This window comes from Falco cherrug, chromosome 14 (assembly GCF_023634085.1).
Source record: "Falco cherrug isolate bFalChe1 chromosome 14, bFalChe1.pri, whole genome shotgun sequence".
Taxonomy (NCBI): domain Eukaryota; kingdom Metazoa; phylum Chordata; class Aves; order Falconiformes; family Falconidae; genus Falco; species Falco cherrug.
This window is the reverse complement of record NC_073710.1, coordinates 12,616,025-12,634,290: the sequence shown is the minus strand read 5'-3', so window position 1 is coordinate 12,634,290 and position 18,266 is coordinate 12,616,025. Positions and strand designations below refer to the sequence as shown.

The following is an 18,266-nucleotide window of genomic DNA, read 5'->3' as shown; positions in this document are numbered from 1 at the left end:
GCATATCCTCACTGTGGGGGCAGCTTGTCCGCAAGAGCTGTGTCTGAACGGGACTGCAGGGCTGGGAGTGGGTTGTGACAGCTTCTGGTGTGGGTAGGTCTTGGGTGGGAGAGGTGCCAGCTCCTACCAAGCGCCCACGCAGAAGGTCCCTCTGCCGTGGTCTGAGCCTGTGGGGCAGCTCAGGTCTCACCCAGAATAGTAGCCCCTCTGGTGTGCCTACTTCTCAGGCAGACCCTCTGAAACTTAAAAGGCCACAAAACACTTACCACCTAGATCGTAATCAAATGTGAAATACCCTCTATTGCTTTTGTCATGATCCTAATCTGGACTGCTGCTTTAGTAGTAGCAAAAATACCACTGACATTGCGTGTGGGGTTTCCACTGGGCTCTGTAATGATGGATGAACAGACAGTACAGTCTGGGTGGAAAGGGTTACCTCTCTTTATAGCTCCTCTGTGTTTTGCTGAGTATTTTAATTAAAACCAGATACAGGAGAGGAAAATTTTTCACACTGTTTCCAATTTTTAGTGATTTCACCTGCTGCTGAAAACTGCATCAAGACGTAACACTAAAGGGATGATGTAAAGAGGAATGAATGCTCCTTTTAGCTGCTATGAATAGAGGCTTCTCATATCAGTTAAGTGTTGACTTCATAATTATGAGAAGATTACATGTTTCTGTTACTTTTCAGCTGGTCCTCTAAGACGTAAATTAACATTTCACCACTTTGTGTGACCTTTCAAAATGGAGAGGGGAGGTTTGGCTGATAAAGTGCATAAGATCACATTTATTTGGAGATGTTTTCTGTAACTAACAAAGTGGAAAATTACCTTCCTAACTCTTTGGTCTTTTCTATCTGCTCACTCTTTCCTGGTTTTGCAGTTCTTGAGCTTTCTTTTTGCTCTCTCTCTAAAGATTTTTAATGAATAATTGTCCTGGAGGATTTTGCTCCATAACTGTGCTTTAGCTGTATTTTTTCTAAGTGTGGCTAAAAATTTAGCCACAGCTCCTTTGCTGTCTGATGTTTGTGGGTGGTGGGGCTGATGAGTTACTCACTGAATGAGTGATGTCTGGGTGGTGGGGTGTCAGGAGTAGGAGAAAAGAGCATCCTGCTGCTTGTTCATCACATTGACTTCAGTCTGGCATCCAGTTCCACAAGAAATGGAGTCCATCATCCAAAAATCAACTTAAAGGATGCCTTGCTGTCTTGGCTTGGAGGCGGTGAGCAGGGTGGGTGCAGAAGAATGCACCCAGTGCTAGTTCTGGGCGCAAGCCTGCTGTGATGTGCGGTTGGGTCCCGCAGCAATAAGGGCTGGCTGGCAGCTGCCTGATACCTGTTTTGTGAGGACGAGGCTTGCTAGGCGCTGGGGTGCCAGTGCCAGCGCTATACTCAGTGATGGTTTTGAAAGATAAATCCTTTGTCCCCTCAAGCAAATGGCCTCAATGGCTAATGTCAAAGGCTAAATTATATTTCACTGTTTGCATCCGAGTGCCAAGTGCGATTGCAGGACATGTGTTTATTAATAGGAGCAGCTTAGCGCTTTGACTAAGTGGTCACGCATTTCTCCATAGATGTTGTAGGCCAAGGGTTTGGCTGCAGGTACAGTGGGTAGGTTGCAAAAAGAGCAGATGATGCCAAAACGCTGTGTATAGTTGGGGTTTGGCTTTTTTGCTAGGTCCTTTCTGAGATAACTCACTGACAAGTGGCTTGTATGTAGTTTTTCTTCTCTCTGTGCCTAGCTTTTGCAGAGGAGCCAGACGCTTCCACTGTTGGTTAGTCTGTGAGACTATTAAAGATGGGTGGCAAAAAACCAAGTGTGCTTCTAGGCATGCAGTCTGCTAATTCTGGATGATGGTTTGTCACTAGCTGGGAAACAGTGCATAAGTGAGTGCGTAAGCGGAGTTAACACATACTTCTTAGTTCAGCGCTATGATCATGCCTATTTCCCACTGTTTTCATCTGAGAAAACTAGCTCCAATCTCAGCACCCATCCCACACACCCCAATTTTCTGGCCTTTTATACTGGCTTTTCTCCCATTTTGTGTGAAGATGAGTGAGACAGGAACAAAGCAAGCGAGAGGGGGTGGTCTTGAGTGTGATATTTGTGCATTTCTGGTTCATCATCAATACTAATTGGATGTGGATTAAGTGTGTGTTCACATTTCCGTGGAATCGGCCAGATGGACCGCGTACCCCAGAGTTCATGCCATCTGCTGGAGAGTGGACCTGACAAGACCTGATCCAGCAAAAAGTCAAAGAAGTCCAGACAGAGGACACCTGATCTAGCAGAAATCCTGTCAATATGAAGTTAACCATCAGTTCTTTACACTGTGTGGCATCTTTTTATATGATACTAAGAGTTGTAAAACTGGATTTGTTCAGTCATTGGAACATGGCCTCATCTACTGCAGTGCTGCTGCCTGTCTCGGTGGAAGGGTCACTGCTGGGTGAAATGAGATCTGTCCGCTCCCGTGGATCTGAGCAATGCTGGCTCGCCACAGCTGCCTTGGAGAGCAAGTCAATGAAGTTGAAAATGGAGCTCAGGTCCCTTCATGGTTACGCGAAGCTCAGAGTTACCCTCTTCTAAGAATCATTGCAGACGGGAAGATCACTAAACCTGGAACAACCACTGCTTGTCTGCCTTGTGTCTGCAGTAGAGAGCAGCTGAACATACGGGACTGCCCAGGTCCGTAGAAGCCTCATTTTGCTGTGGATGTTGGTACTGTGCTGATTTTCTAATTTTTTACTACTCCTCTCTGCCCCCTTGGATCTATAGGAAGGAAATGAGCCTACACATGCAGTATTTAGTGTTACTGTTTCCCGGAGGTGGAGGTGGCAAAATTAGAATCTCCTGTTTACATGATGTTAGTGCTGTATTTGACCAGCTGTCCCAAGGGTTTTCAGTTTGCTAGATCAGGACAGGCTTTTCTTATGGTCTAAGAGTCTTCCTGTCCTGCTGGAGTAGAGGAGTGTGGCTGTTTGCACTAGCACTGGGCACCTCCCTGGATTGAGCCTTAAGCTGCAGTGAAGACTGGGCTTTTCACTGTCGCCAAGGCAGGGAAAGCGAGGCTTGCCACGTTAGCTGCTTTAGAACTAGTGTCTTTCATGAGCTGAAGGTGGAAGAAACCTATGGCAAATGACTTGATGAAATTGTTGTTCCTGAAGGATGTTCTTACAGGAAGGTATATCCCTCTCCTCCCTATGTTCTTAAAGCATCATTGAGTCACTTGACTAGCAGTGACTGAAAGAAAAAATGGTTCGCCTGTATGCATGCTTTTGTTTAAGCAAACCTATTTATACTTCTGGAAATGATAAAGAACCTCCATGCAGCAGGTGAAAACTAGTGAGCCAGTGTCAGTAGCACTTTTGCAGGGTGGGTGGTGGAAATGCAGGGCTGCTGTGGACATGTCGCGCTTGGGTACTGCTTGTAGAAGGAGCTGCTGAATTTATAACCAAGTGTGGCTGTGTAACATGCCTTTTGCAGACTGTCATGCTTGTTCTGGAAATAGACCATTATCTAAGAAAACAGAAGTGCACCTGGAAACTTTCAGACTAGTCTCCTTGTCTAATCATGAACTTGTTTTAAATGTGTCAAGGAAGGCAGCTGTAATATATGACCTTTTTCTGCCATATATTAGAGTGATGACTCATGTGTGCATTGTCAGGAGAATAATGAAAAGTCTCTCCACTTTATGTCTGTGCAGCTGATGTTTTCAGGTGTGACATACTGTAGAGTTCAGGGTATATGGACTGCATGGTGTTGGTGCTTTCAGTATTACTGTTACCTGGTTGCACAGGTTTTTCTAAGCTGAAGTATTTAAATTGAATCTGTTTTTTCCATGTCATCTTGGAAAGCTTTTGCTCTGAAGACTACACAGGTGTCAGTGGCTGCTGTTTAATACAGAAAGGAACCAAGACACATGGAAACAAAGTGGTTTGCTGAAGACAACTAAGAAAGTCAAAACTGCAGAAGGGAGCTGGTACAGCGGCATTGCCGGCTGGTTCTGTACTGTGATCACTGTCATTTTGATAGGAAAATCTGCAATGTGTATATAGATATACTATTATTAATGTGTGGTATCAGTAAGCACAAAGGAAAGGTGATGAAAATAAGAGCTTTAAATACTTCATTTATTGTTTATTTACTGTAATAAAACTGTCCTAATGTCTGTAAACCTGCCACTGGAAACAGCTTAAAAAAAACTTAACAGGTCCACATTCTGACCTATATTATGCCAGAATAAGCCTAAAGCAATGGCATGGACAAGCATCTCATCCCAGAGCTCAGATGATCTCTGGTTGGCAACGAGCTAAATGAACTTGTAGAAATTAAAGCAGTGGTAGAAACTGCAGTATCCATGTTGATTAAAACGCATATGTTTTTGTGTGAGTGCATTTGCAACCTGAATATTTTTTTTTTTTGAGAAATTTCTTCTGTTGTCATCTCTGAACTGCCACTTCTGTTATCTATTGTATTGGGGTATGCAGTGTGAAGGTCTACCCTCTTCTTAAATCAGTGTGAATATGCAGCTGGACTGAATGCCCCTGGTGCTCTACACCAGCTTCCCCAAAAGAAACTTGCTGAGGAGCACTGGGGAGTAGATCTTCCTGGACTGAAACTAGGACCTGTAGGAGCATCACTGACTTCTACTGTCTGTGTGACCTATGTGTGTGTCTGTTGGGCTTGCTTCGTGACTCTGCATGTGGTGGTGTGTTGTCTTTTACCAGCAGTTGTACAAGCTCAAGTTTTTGCTGGCCCTTGCCTGTCTGCACCTGATTGCTGCTACCACTGCACTAGAAATTCTGCACTCCTCAAACGGGCTGAATTACATGTTTGATCACACACGTTATGTTCTGGGCAAAATAAGCACGGTTTGAGCTGAAAGGCCTTGTTGACCTGTCCCTTTGGGCTGTAAGAGGATGCATGTCCACAGCAAGACGTTCACATGTTCAGCAGTGGAGGGGCAGTAGCATGGGGAAGGAGGGAAAAGCATATCTGTAAATCCCCAAGTTATTCATTCCCAGTGGTGCTCTCCTTTACCCTCCCTGCCCCCCCCCACCCCCCCCCACCCCCAGTTGTACATGTCTCTTTGCTTTTCTGTGCCTTGCTTTGCTAATCCCAGTAGCCACAAGGTACTTTCAGAAGAAGGATTTTCTTTTTTTACAATCATTCAGTTGCTAAAGTTATTTTCAAGTCCCCTTGTGCTGTGGTTGTCAACTTGAGCATGAACCTTGAGCAGTCAGCTGAGCTCTGAATCGCAGACAAAGCAACCCAAAGTGGCACAGATGATAGGGCAGCCACAAGAACTGCTTGGTCTTCCAGTTCATTGCCTCAGTAGCAAAAGATCTTTCTATAAATGCCAAGTGAGAAGTATAAATCGTCCTGGAACTGCCATGCATTAAATCAAGAAGCAGAGAAATGAATGAATATTTGTAAACCAAGTGTCAGCATAACTAAAACACTGCACAGAACAAAAGGCCTGTGATATGCCTTATGGTGTCTGGAGGCTCCGTGGCAGAGTCGGAGATCCACACAAAAGGAAGTTATGCAGAAGCATGCTGGCTGGCTGCAGCCGACTCAGGATCAACTCTGTGCAGATAGTGTCAGTAATTTCATGGTTCAGAGCAGTAATTTCACATACTGTATGAAGCAGTTGATGATCCTTATGGGTCCTTTCCAACTTGAGATATGCTATGATTCTAAGTGATAAGCATTTACTGTGCTAGCGTCAGGCTTTCGCTGTGTGATGGGGTGGATCTACTTTAACAGTAACCAAAGCCTTCCAGTTCTCAGCAGCTGCTAATCACAGCTGATACTGGCTCCCATGACACCCCCCACCCTGCAGGGCTGACTTGGAGCTGCTATGGTTCAGCTCATCAGCACAGACCTACCCTGGACTCATAGCTTCTAAAATACAGAATCCGGGAGGATGGTGTTCAAGGGTTGTTTCTACAGCCTTCTATGTTCCCAGCCTCTTGCCTGTCACCTACCCTACGCTTGAAACTCTGGAAAGCTTCTGACAAAACAGAATAGCCCATGTATTTACTGAAGCAAGCCGGAATAGGCTGAGGCTGAGCCCTGCTGGCAGTGCTGATCCCTCAGGCAAGTAAAGCTCAGCTCCTGTGTCCTGATCAGCACTATCGTTCCTGGAACCGGCCCCAGTGCCTCCCTTCATGGCCCTGACCTCTCCCAGCAGCTTTGTCCTACACGAGCCACAGCCTCCTTAAGCAACAGGCAGTGTGCAGGTACCGTAAGTTATGCCAGGAGCTGGAGTTAGAACCTAGAGCTTACATCTAGAAAACTTCCAGTGAACGTGAACTTCACCGCATTTGTAACCAAACATAAATTAATTTCAAATTTTGATTTTTCTCCACGTGCATCCCTCCTGCCCTAAGCCTATATATTGAGCAAAGCCTCCTGTAGGAGGCAGGTACCGAAACGATAGAGATCTTTTGAAGTCAGGGTCTAAGCAGTTTATTGGTGGGGGTTTAACCTTGCTTCCTTGAGGAGGAAAGCAAGTTTGGGGGCAATCTCAGTAAGGTTTGACAGTGACAGCAGAAAGTTTGCTGGTCCACAGCCTGCTTCTTGTCTTGCTTTGCTTAAGCTGTGATTTGCTTTAGGTGTTGCAGCCCATCTTCCTCTAGTTCAGCCTGCTCCAGCCAGGTTGCTGTGAGGGGAGTGTATGTGGGTACTTGCAAGCCAGAGCTGTTACTGGATGGGATCAAGTCCCTCCTGGCTGTGGGGTGTTGCCAGGTGTGGAGGGGCTGTGGCTTGGGAGGTGGAGCTTAAAATGTTTACCTGAGCGTTTCTTGCTTTTCTTTATCATTTTCAACCTTAATTCCAAGTTACGGTGTTTTCTGATCCTTCCCCTGGGGCAGAGGGCAGAGCTTAGCGTGACAGTCCCTCCATCGTTCCTATCACAAGTGGTTGCTGCTGAACATGTCCAGGATACGTTTACTTATTTATAACTTGTACAGACCAGATCTTACTTTATGTTGGGTATTCAAGCTTTGGTACATTTGCCAGGCATCTGTCAGGCGACAAATTAAAGCCCTCCAGCAAGAGCTACTCGTGTTGGTGAGGGCTGGGAGAGTTTCCCAGGCTGCCTCCCTCGCTCCTGCCTGGCTGCTGGGAAGAGGCTCTGCCCCTGCGCCCTGTGTAGATGCCTTGTTTCTTCTATCTGCCTCTGGCCGGGAGATGACGTGTGTGTTGGAAGAGCCTTCCTCCTGTGGTTGTTGGAAGGGAGGGAGCATTTTTCTTGCCTGAAGTCGCCTCTCAGCATCTGAGCTGCTGCAGTCCAGGATGTCTGCACAGTAGCTGCTGGCAGCTGGGGCAGGTACTGCTGCAGCAGTGGCAGGGCTGCCCAGGCTCAGGGCACCTCTGATGTTTCGCTATTTACCTACCTTAGAAGAATGTGTTTTCAAATGTCCTAGGAACACCCTGTGTAAAACCTGCCTGGGTGTGAGATCGCTGGCTGCAGACACTGTAGCCCATGTGGGAACAGCTCCCGTGGCTAGTGACAACTGCAGGCATCTGATGCAGCTCCTCCACAGCCCTCCTGCTCTTGTAGCTGGCCCCTGTTGCTGCAGTTTGATTTCTTGAGCTGTTAAGGCTTCCCTCCTCCGTTCTTCTTCCTGCTTCACAGCTGTAGGTTTTAATTTCCCTGCCCCTGCACCTTGGGTGGGCCACAGGTGTGGAAAAGCTCATTGAGGACTCAAGTAGAGATGGTCTTTCCCTGTCTGAGAGAAGAAACAGGGATTTTGCAGTAGCCCAGCGTGACGTTCACCCGCCCTTTTCCCAGCACTGCAGCATGAACAGAACTGCAGAGGCAGGGAGTCATTTGTGCCATGTGTTAGTTGTTAATTTTAGCTTTACCATAACTCTTGATGACAGGGCTTGGTTGTTTCCTACAGTAGGCAGCATGTAGCAGTTATCCTGGAGATACGGTGTGGCTGTAAGACAGTAAAGCTGCAGGTCATCCTTGAGCTGTGGTGTGCTGTCAAGGAGTGTGATAGCCAGATTCTCCCTCTGACTCATACAGCTGCCGTGTACTGAAGTTGAGAGGCCATGTGATAGAGGCTTTTCTGGTGTTTGTGCTAAACCCATGACTTCAGGTTAGGTGAGGATGGTATTAGGCACAGGCTGAGTTCCACACACGACTGAGGACAAGACCTGGCCAAAAGGTGGTTATATATCTGTCATTATACATGCTCCATTTAACCTTTGTCTGCTCCACCCTGCCCCCGCCCCCCAATTATGGGTACCTGGTGAAGTCTGTATGAAGTACCAACCTGCACTGACATGGTCAAAAGAGGATCCCAGGATTTGATGTACAGGTCCCAAACTGAACTTCTTCTAATGCATAGGCTACTACAGGGAACTCTTACAAGTACATTGTAACAGGCTGAGCAAAAATCGAATAGCTTTAATATTTTCTCTAGGTTGTTGCTGATATGTTTGCATGTTAGAACTCATTGCATTTGGTCTCTCTTAGTCTAGAGCAAAATCATTGACTACATCAGAAAATAGCTGTCTTGTTTTCTTGCGGTGCTGATATTAGTGTTTTGCTAATGCATGAATTACCCAGAAAGCATCGTGCTTCTGATGGCTGTGTTACTCTGCAGTGCTGGAGGCTTGCCTCGGTTGTGTCCAGAGATGCCCTTCTGATGGACATGGTCAGGCTCGGTGAAGTGAACTGGTTAAAGGTGTGGGGCACTGTGGCAATGTGCTGCTGCTGACTCCAGCAGGAATCTCTGGGAGCTCTCACTCTTTCTAGTGTCATTTTTGTTGATGGTCTTTTGCCGTGGTCCACAGAGTTTGTTTGTTCAGTCTCTGCTCTCATGTTTGGTTAACCAGTGTGTGAGGATGCAAACATCTCTTCACTGCAGTGAAGGAATGCTGTGATCCTGTGCTCGCACTCAGCCAACCTTTATGCAGACTTTGGGTATATGCAACACCTTGTAACATCATCTTTGAGCTAAAGAGAGACACCACATCTGTAGAGGAGCCGATGACTTGAGTGGAAATGCTACAGCTGATGTGTTAAAGAACTGGAGGTGCAGTTGGCTGCGTAGAATAGAGGTGTTGGGAGGGGCAAAGTATATTGTATAAAGGCTGAAGCAGTTGATCTGAAGTCACGTCAAGTGAAGTGTCAGAAACGAGACATGAATGCTCTGTAACAGAACATTCTTCATCCGCAGTTTAACAAGCTTTGGAATTAAATTGGGGCGGCGGGGGGGGGAGGGCAGAGTGATGTAGCTGTTATGTCAAGGCTTTCACAAGCTTGCAGTGTGCAGTCTGGGCTGTAACTGGTGGAAAACCAGACCTGAACAGTAATCAGTGCTTTTCCTTGGTAGTTATGAGCTCAAACTATACTCACACCACAGCTGCATGTATGTTTTCCAAAATACACTGTTGGAATTATATATGCACTTTTTTAGTATGCTAATCATCTCTGTGGTCATTCATTCCTGGAGTTAATGACTAGTCTTAGAGAAAACAATTTAACAAACTGACAGCTGCTTATAACGAATCACTTGCTGGAGAGGCCAATGTAAGTTTAACATCCACAATAAATCCTTCTGTTGCTTTTGATGGTTCGGTGAAGCAACGGCAAAGAAATGAGGCAATAACGTCATTTATCAAGATTTGTGCATGAGGGGTTATAGACAGAAATGCCAGAGAATTACAGACTGTGGATTTCTGCTCTTTGAATAATATTAAGTGTAAATGGGAAAAGGTAGATCTCTCAGCGTAACCTCGCAGTCAGACTACTAATAGCTGCCAGTCCCGGGTACAGGGTTGACATGGAAGGATGGACAAGAAGGGTGCAGAGAGCTGGAGAGCTCTGAAAGGGCTTTCTTCTGGCTCCACTGCCAAGAGCAAGCTGAAATGTTGTACAAAGACCTGACAGTGAAGTAACAGGATAGCTTGTTTCAGAGGTGAGCCCCATGTTCTCTGCTGTGTGTGCAACCTCTCTGGCCTGAGGGCCAGGAGAGACTGGGGTTACGGCAGAGCTCGTGGTATATGATGAGGTAGAGGGCAGGTTGGTGGGTGCTGTGCTTCTGATGGGTGTAATTCCTGCAGCTACTGGCTGACGGGACACCTTTTCTGATCAGTGTCCACAGTAATCAATAACCAGCCTTCATCAGCAGTTAACCATTAACTCATGGCAAATAGCAGATATTTTTCATAACCTTTGGTTACAAATAAATAATTAGACCTAACAGCCTTGGATAAGGCACCAAATTTTCTGAAATTCCCATTTCCTGTATCAGAGTTGAGCTAGCCTCAGGACCAGTGTTTTCTTGACACTTTGTTTACAATTAACTGATTGATCTAACTGGCAGGTCGTTTGTATTGCACGTTTAGCTTGGGACATTGGCATCTGATAATACTAAAGTTATAGTTCCTGCTTCACTGAAATCAGGTTTAATATTTTTTAAAAAAATTATAGTGTTCTTATTGTTGATCATGTAGATCTGTGTCTCTATATATAGATATATCTTTAGCTTATAATCTATACATTAGATTTATTGCTTTTTAAAATTGGTTTCATTTGACAGTTATTCTTATGGTCCAAAATGCCAGCATTGTGCCAGGATGTTGAGCTAGTTGAATGAAAGGCTAATCACTTTTCATTGTTTGAATTAATGGAGTTAAAGGTATAAACACCAAGAAAACAAAACAAACAAAAAAAGAAAGGTCTTTCCGTTTCAGTATTTGAATCAATAGCATAGAAAGATTCTTCAAATACTTTTTTTTTTTTAACTTGACAGTATCGCATTTAAACTGATCTCACTACACAGCCCATACAGGTGGCTGTGTAAATGATGCGTTGAACGGCAACAGTTTAGTTTCAGAAATGCTTTGTAGTGGTTTTGTGTGGAGGGCTGTGTTCGCGGGGGCACAGGGTGGCTTCTGTGGGAAGGTGCCAGCAGCTTCCCCCGTGCCCGATGGAGCCGATGCCAGCCGGCTCCCAGCCGGACCCGCTGCTGGCCAAGGCCGAGCCCGGCAGCGACGCTGGCAGCGCCTCTGGGATAACGGGTTTCAAAAGGGGGAAAGTTCCTGCGCAAGAGCAGCTGCAGGGGGAGAGGGGAGGGAGCCCGTGGGAGAGCAACAGCCCTGCAGCCCCCCAGGCCAGGGCAGGAGGGGGCCGGGGGGGCTCCAGGCGCCGGAGCCCGTGGGGAAGCCCCCGGCGAGGCAGGCTGTGCCCCCAGCCCCGGGGGGTAACGGGGAGCAGACCCCCACCCGCAGCCCCTGGGACCCCAGGCCGGGGCAGGGGCAGCGTGTGAGGGGCAGGAGCGGCAGCGACAGCGTGTGCGGGACTGACCCCAGCCCCGTTCCCCGTCCCCCTGCCCCGCTGCGGGGAGGAGGGAGAGACATCGGGAGCCAAGCTGAGCCTGGGGAGGGGGGGAGGGGAGGGGGGAAGCTGTTCTTAACACTCGGGTTAGTTCTCGTTACCCTGATCCCGTTTGATTGGTAACAAATTCAGCTGATCTCCCCGAGTCGAGTCCGTTCTGCCCGTGCCGCTGTGTGGCGAGTGATCTCCCTGCCCTTGGCTCGACCCACCAGCCTTTCGCCTCTCCTTGCATCTTCTCTCCCCTGTCTGGATGAGGAGGGGGGTGACAGAGCTGCTTTGGTGGGCACCTGGCCCCCACCAGGCTCAGCCCACCACATAAGTGTCTAAAATGTGTCTTGAATAGCTGGGGGGGCACAGTCATCCATGGGAATCGTGTTGTGTGTGACTATCTCCTTGCTGAGAGCCTGGGTGCAGTCTCCACTGCGTTACTGGGTACTGCTCTTCTGCCAGGCTTACTTTTCACCGTACGGGTGCCTGCCAGGGACAAACAGTATTTCTGTCTCTGTGGTGTGAGCAGCTTAGACCAATTCATATGCTGGAGTGAATAAAAGCAAAGCCCATGGACACTGAACTGAGAGACCAAACAGTTTGTTACCTTAAATTTGGGGGTTTTCTGCTATTGAAGTTTCTACCAGTGTATAATACGCTAATTTTCCCCTAAAGTGCTTGTATTTGTATTTTCTGTGTGTTTGTATAAAATGTTCACAGCATAGCTGGGGAGAATTCTGGATGATTAAAGCCCAGTTTTGTAGTTCTCAAGTTCCTACATTCAAGCGTATTAGCAGTTTCGTTAATGCTAGTGTTTAATGCCAAGTTTGTGTGTGCATTTGTAGAAATAGGGCTTCAAACAGCACATGGAGTGCAGCAGTTTCATTATAGAGTTGTGTGAGGCAAAAATCTCAATCTTTATTTTCTACTGTAGTATTTTAAAGATATCACACAGCCTTGTCTTGAGATGTACTGTCCTGCTCCAATTAAATAGAGACCATTGGACATCTCAGAAAAACCTAAAATTGGTAGTCCTGAGTATGTGACAGAAGGATGTGGATTCTCCAGCATTTCATTACTTCTTCATGGGGATACAGAAGCAAAGTGATACCTGAATTTCATGTCCCTGCCCTCATTTGAATTTAGAGAGGTTACACCTAGATAGAAAAAAATGCATGGGCAAAAGGCTTTTAAAGCTATAACTGTGAAGAAAAAGCCTTTTAGAAACAAACAAAAACCCACCCCAAAACCTCCTGTTTGTAGAGTTTATTGAAGTTACGACCTTTTCTGTGAGTCTGCTGTTTGTGGAGCTAACCGCTGACTTCACTAGTGCTACGTTGGCTCTTCGTACTTTGGTCCCTCGTGGGAGTCATCCTTGGCATCACCAAAAGCGGGCTTGGTCAGCGAAGGTGAATTTCTGACCCCACTGAAGCAAAACTGTGAGCCGGAATTTTTGTCCTTAGACTGTAAGGAGGGCAGAAGTCTTGCTCTTCTCTTTTGTAAGGTGCCAGGTTGTGTTTATGAGGTTACATGCTACCATCCATGGAGAGTTAAACAATTACTAAATGTGACTGATGAACCCGTTTTCCCAGTACTGCATGGCTTTCACCATGGACCAGTGTTCTTGATGTTGCATCTGGAGAGGGGCAAAGAGAAGTATTTTGGTTTTGGACTCGGTGGTTGTTTTATTAGTGATTATTGAATGTGATGTGGTGGAGCACTTAGTTGTGAAGGTCTCACTACATTATTTCTTGGGCAAATGGAGTTATTTCCAGAGAGTGTATGGATTTTCTGCCCTCTCCTGTTGTGCCTGCCTCCTTTAGATTTCTTTCTTTAGACAGCCTCAATCTCCATGCATTGAAACACCAGCAGAAACTTTCCACCCCTTCGCTTTTTTATTTTTGCTTCTAATTTTATATTTCCATCTATTTGTTGCATTCAAGCCACCTGGTGGTATCTTGGGTACTTGAATCTGTTCAGGGTGAGGAGCTCATTGAATTCAGGGCCTGATGCAGGGGTATCATGAGTGTTACAAAAAAATGGCCTGGAGCTGGTTCTAGGTGCTGCAGAGGATTCTAACTGTCATTCTCTTTCTGCTTCGTAGGTATTTGTATAAAATGTGGAAAAGGTGTGTATGGAGCGAGCCAGGCTTGCCAAGCAATGGGTAACCTCTATCATACCAACTGCTTCACGTGCTGCTCTTGTGGTAAGTCGGATCTACCGTAACCTTATTAAGTGGCTTCCTTTTGTAATATGTATTCCTTTAGCAACCAGTGTACAAAGTGAGACCTCATCTTGCCTGCTGCCTGAGGCAAAATTCCCACGCAAGACTCCAGCTTCAAAAGATGTTTTTTATTTGCCATCTGTAAGTGTTCAATGGTGTTTTCCTAAGCAACAGCCCAGAAAAGTAGTATTTGGTTGTTTTAAGGGCTGCATTTACAAAATGGCTTCAACCTGGCCATTATAAGCACTACATGCTTTAAACCACTGTGTTTAATGGAAGTGTAATGTGCATTTATCATTTTTACAGAAAAACGATAAAATTTGTGCAGCCAAAAACTGTATCTTCCCTCACTTTCTATTTGCAAATGCAGCTCTAGTCAAGCATGTATACTTGTCATTTTTGTGTATACCTAATGCTTAGAAATTGTTCTCTTATGTTTAAATGTGATACGAACAAATAGAAACTGCATGTTGAAATACCTTAAGCTACTACAATATTTTATTTTGTAGAGGAAAACTTGCAGGTAAATCACTGTCTCCTCCTTGCTGTGCTCAGGACCTTTTTAGATTTCTCTTTTCATTTGAATGCATGTGAAAGTGATGTATTCTGTATGTGATTTGGGGAAGTTGTGGCTTTGCCAGTGGAAAAACAGGACTTGGAAAAATTGAGGGCAGCACTTTCAGAAGTGTTTGTCTTAAGTCAAACATTGTGAACTTAACTTGGAAACTTACTTGATGTCTTGTCTGTAACTGCTGAGAGCTCACAAATTCCCACTGAGTTCAAGGCAAGTATGAGAGCTCAATTTTCAGGAGTCGGACAATTTTTTTTTATATACCCACATATTTATTTAGATTCCTAATATATGAAAATATTTGCCTGGATGTTAAAGAACTTGTTGTGATACATATACACAGCAGATGATTTACTCTGAGCAGAATGTGCCGAGTATAAATCCTTTATAAAAAAGATTAATTAAGGATTAGAAAAAGATCATTGTCGTAGAACCAAATAAGTTGATAATGAAAAGATCATTGTAAAGTTCACTTGTGAAAGGATAACTGTTGTCTTTTCTCCTGAGAGTTGTACAGATAAATACTGGTTTAAAGAAACCTACAACCTGGGCATAGGATTTAGTGACCTTTATAAATGACTCTGGACCATTAGCGGGTTCTAGAATAAACTCATCTCAAACCTTCAGGGAGCAGTCTTGACTTTGCTCAAGTCTGACAGTGAATGAGTAGCTATTTTGTTGGCTCCCAAAGTGAACAGCATCCTGCTTAGCAGAGGATTACAAAATACGGTATCGGATAATACCTATGCGCTCATGGCAGACATTAACCTAACTTAATTGCATGGGTGAATTCCAGCTTCTTCTCTCAGGCAGACATGTTTAAGTGGGCAGGATGCATGTTTGCTGCCACAGGCGTCTGTACACAGGTCACTGTTCCTCAGAAGAATGTATAAGGACCAAGGAATGTATTTTAATAGCAATATACAAACCCAACTTTGTTCAAAAGCACAACGAGCTTTTCTGACTGTTCTGGTGAGGTGTGTGCGGCCAGTGTACATCTACCGTAGGGCGACTTGAGACGTGTCCGTTCGGAGCATAGTTTTGCCCCACCCCACCGTGCCAGTGGAATTCTGTGATTCACACAGCTTTCTGTGAGTCATGCGCAGGCACGGGGTTAAAGTGCTCCAGGTTGTCTACTGAGGTTCTCGCTGTACTGCTTGTGGGCTGGAGGGCCCAGCTATCATCCACCAGGGTGTTTCACAAGTGAGAACGGCTTGGATATCCTTCTGCCTGCAACCTCTGATACAGTCCCACCCGAAGGGGAATGTGGGGGGTGTTTCTTATGTTGGGTACTGAAAAGGTGGATGTGCTGCTGTGTGGCAGTAGTGCCTGGGCACGGGTAAAAAATCTTGATCAAAGCTTAGGTTCTGCTACACACAACCGTAAGTCAAAAGTAGAGCTTTTCCTCTCAACTCAGCTCCAAAATAATATCAAAATGAGCGTAGCTGGAAAGGGGGTGTTGAGTTAACTCTTTGGTTTTCTACTTTATTTGGAGCTGTGAGGTCCTTGGAAAAAACAGAATGATTCAGGGCAGTGCCAGTGGATCCAGACATTGGACACAAGGCGTGCAGGTTCCATTTGTGGGAATTGCATCTTGGGATGTGCAGCTCAAGAGGCTTTACAGGACCTCTTGTACAAGTAGCCAAATGGAAATGTGAACAGTATCGCAGTTCATGAACAGGGAGTTCATTTTACCTTCAGTGTGACATTGGTGGGACCCAGGTGAGAGTTCTGTGCTCTGGTTTTGGTGCCCACCTTTAAAGAGATGAAGAAAACCTGGAGAGAGCCCAAAAGGAGTTACACAGGTGATTAAAAGCTGGAGGAAAGCTAATTTTGAGAGCCCAGTGAATTTTGGGTATCAGAAACGATGGGAGGGGCATTTGGCTGGAACTTCTAAATACTTTTACCATGAAATGGCATTAGAAAGTGGTCTCATGTACTGGAGACAAACACAAGAGGTCTCTTTTCTGGAGGGTGAAATTACACAATTCAAATAGGAAATCAAAGAGAGTTTTCATAAAATAAGCATGATTAAGTGCTGGAACAAAATAGCAAGAGAAGTGGCAGATTCTCTATTCTTCTTTGTTTTCAAATTAGGACCAAATGTCCCTTTGGAAAGTTTTCAGTTCAGCCAAGCTTTTAGATTCAGTGTACAGGTGATCACTAATGACCTTCGTAAGATTAATGTCACAGCACAGACGAATGCTCCTTCTGAGCCTTTTGACAGGAGAGTGGAGAAGAATATTGGTACACTCAGCCTAAAACTGTTCCTGTGTGCCAGTTGCTTTGTATACTTATGTGGTGGGCTGAGCCTGGTGGGGGCCAGGTGCCCACCAAAGCGGCTCTGTCACCCCCCTCTTCATCCAGACAGGGGAGAGAAGATGCAAGGAGAGGCGAAAGGCTGGTGGGTCGAGCCAAGGGCAGGGAGATCACTCGCCACACAGCGGCACGGGCAGAACGGACTCGACTCGGGGAGATCAGCTGAATTTGTTACCAATCAAACGGGATCAGGGTAACGAGAACTAACCCGAGTGTTAAGAACAGCTTCCCCCCTCCCCTCCCCCCTCCCCAGGCTCAGCTTGGCTCCCGATGTCTCTCCCTCCTCCCCGCAGCGGGGCAGGGGGACGGGGAACGGGGCTGGGGTCAGTCCCGCACACGCTGTCGCTGCCGCTCCTGCCCCTCACACGCTGCCCCTGCCCCGGCCTGGGGTCCCAGGGGCTGCGGGTGGGGGTCTGCTCCCCGTTACCCCCCGGGGCTGGGGGCACAGCCTGCCTCGCCGGGGGCTTCCCCACGGGCTCCGGCGCCTGGAGCCCCCCCGGCCCCCTCCTGCCCTGGCCTGGGGGGCTGCAGGGCTGTTGCTCTCCCACGGGCTCCCTCCCCTCTCCCCCTGCAGCTGCTCTTGCGCAGGAACTTTCCCCCTTTTGAAACCCGGTATCCCAGAGGCGCTGCCAGCGTCGCTGCCGGGCTCGGCCTTGGCCAGCAGCGGGTCCGGCTGGGAGCCGGCTGGCATCGGCTCCATCGGGCACGGGGGAAGCTGCTGGCACCTTCCCACAGAAGCCACCCCTGTGCCCCCGCGAACACAGCCTTGCCGGGCTAGCCCACTACAACTTAGAAATTAGAGTTAGAGTAAGAACACAAACTTGCCTTTCTTTTTTCTCTTTTTTTTCTAAATAACAAGAATGATCCGAACTGTCCTCCAGCAGCTATCAGTCTTACTTTCAATATAATGGATTTAGAAATTAAAGACAGTAACCAGAGAAGAAAAATTCTTTAGCTGAAGACATTTGATTTAGATAAGGGTCCAATATTTAACCAGCTACAATTAAAAAATATAAAAAAATATATTTCAAACCCTTGGGTAGAGTTGTGGTTTGGAGACCACTCAGGCTGAAATGCGATAATGAGTGATGGATCCTCCAAGGGCCTCGTTTCAGCACTCAGCAGTGAGTGTTTTCAGCTCGGCAAAGACAAGTGCAGTTATGCAGAGGAGTGGGAAGAGACCCTCAATAGGAAATGCTGCCCAAGTCAGTCCTTTCTTAGGTATTTCTTCGAGTTTAACTTTGGTTTCAGTGCCAAGTGTGATCTGTCAGGGTGCCCTGGTTGAAAAGGGTAGCATGTGGCAGAATGGGCCGTGCCATGCTGGGAGCTTACAGTGCTTGCCCCGGTGCTGTGCTTTTCATCTCCCACCATCATGTATCACACCCTGGCTGGAGAGTTTGCGTTGCTTGTAATTAAGAGAAAAACCTAAATACGCTCACAGATGCAGGCACCTCTGTGAGGACTCCAGCCTTGCTAGTGTAGAAGTGTGAGGATGGCTTCTCAGGGTTCTTCTACAGTGATGGTGGTTAGCTCTTGAGATCATGAAGTCAGAAAGATGAGGAAATATTTCAGAGACGTGGTAAATCAACAGGAGGCTTCTGTCTTCTTTAGACATTCTGGTAAAATGTCCGGATGGCAAGTCTCTTCATTGTTTTCCTAGGTTCTGGCAATTTTGGGATAAAACTCACTAATACACTAATTCAGAGTTGTACTGGGTCTCCTCAAAAAAAGGAAATCTGGACAGCGAGCTGAGGGCAGAAGAAGAATGGAAAGGAAAAGTAAATGACTTAGCAGGCACAT

At 46.3% G+C, this 18,266-nt stretch overlaps 1 protein-coding gene across 2 annotated transcripts in view; it reads left to right on the top strand.

Moving 5' to 3' along the window:
- The window catches only part of WTIP (WT1 interacting protein), a 92,098-nt gene that overhangs the window by 24,137 nt on the left and 49,695 nt on the right, over window positions 1-18,266 (top strand). For both annotated transcript variants that reach the window (XR_008735069.1, XM_055726373.1), the window contains exon 2: window positions 13,457-13,558. Coding sequence is in view for 1 of the 2 variants with exons in the window: in XM_055726373.1 (XP_055582348.1) it covers window positions 13,457-13,558 (102 nt within the window). In the remaining variant the exon portion in view is untranslated. The remainder of the gene's footprint in view (window positions 1-13,456; window positions 13,559-18,266) is intronic.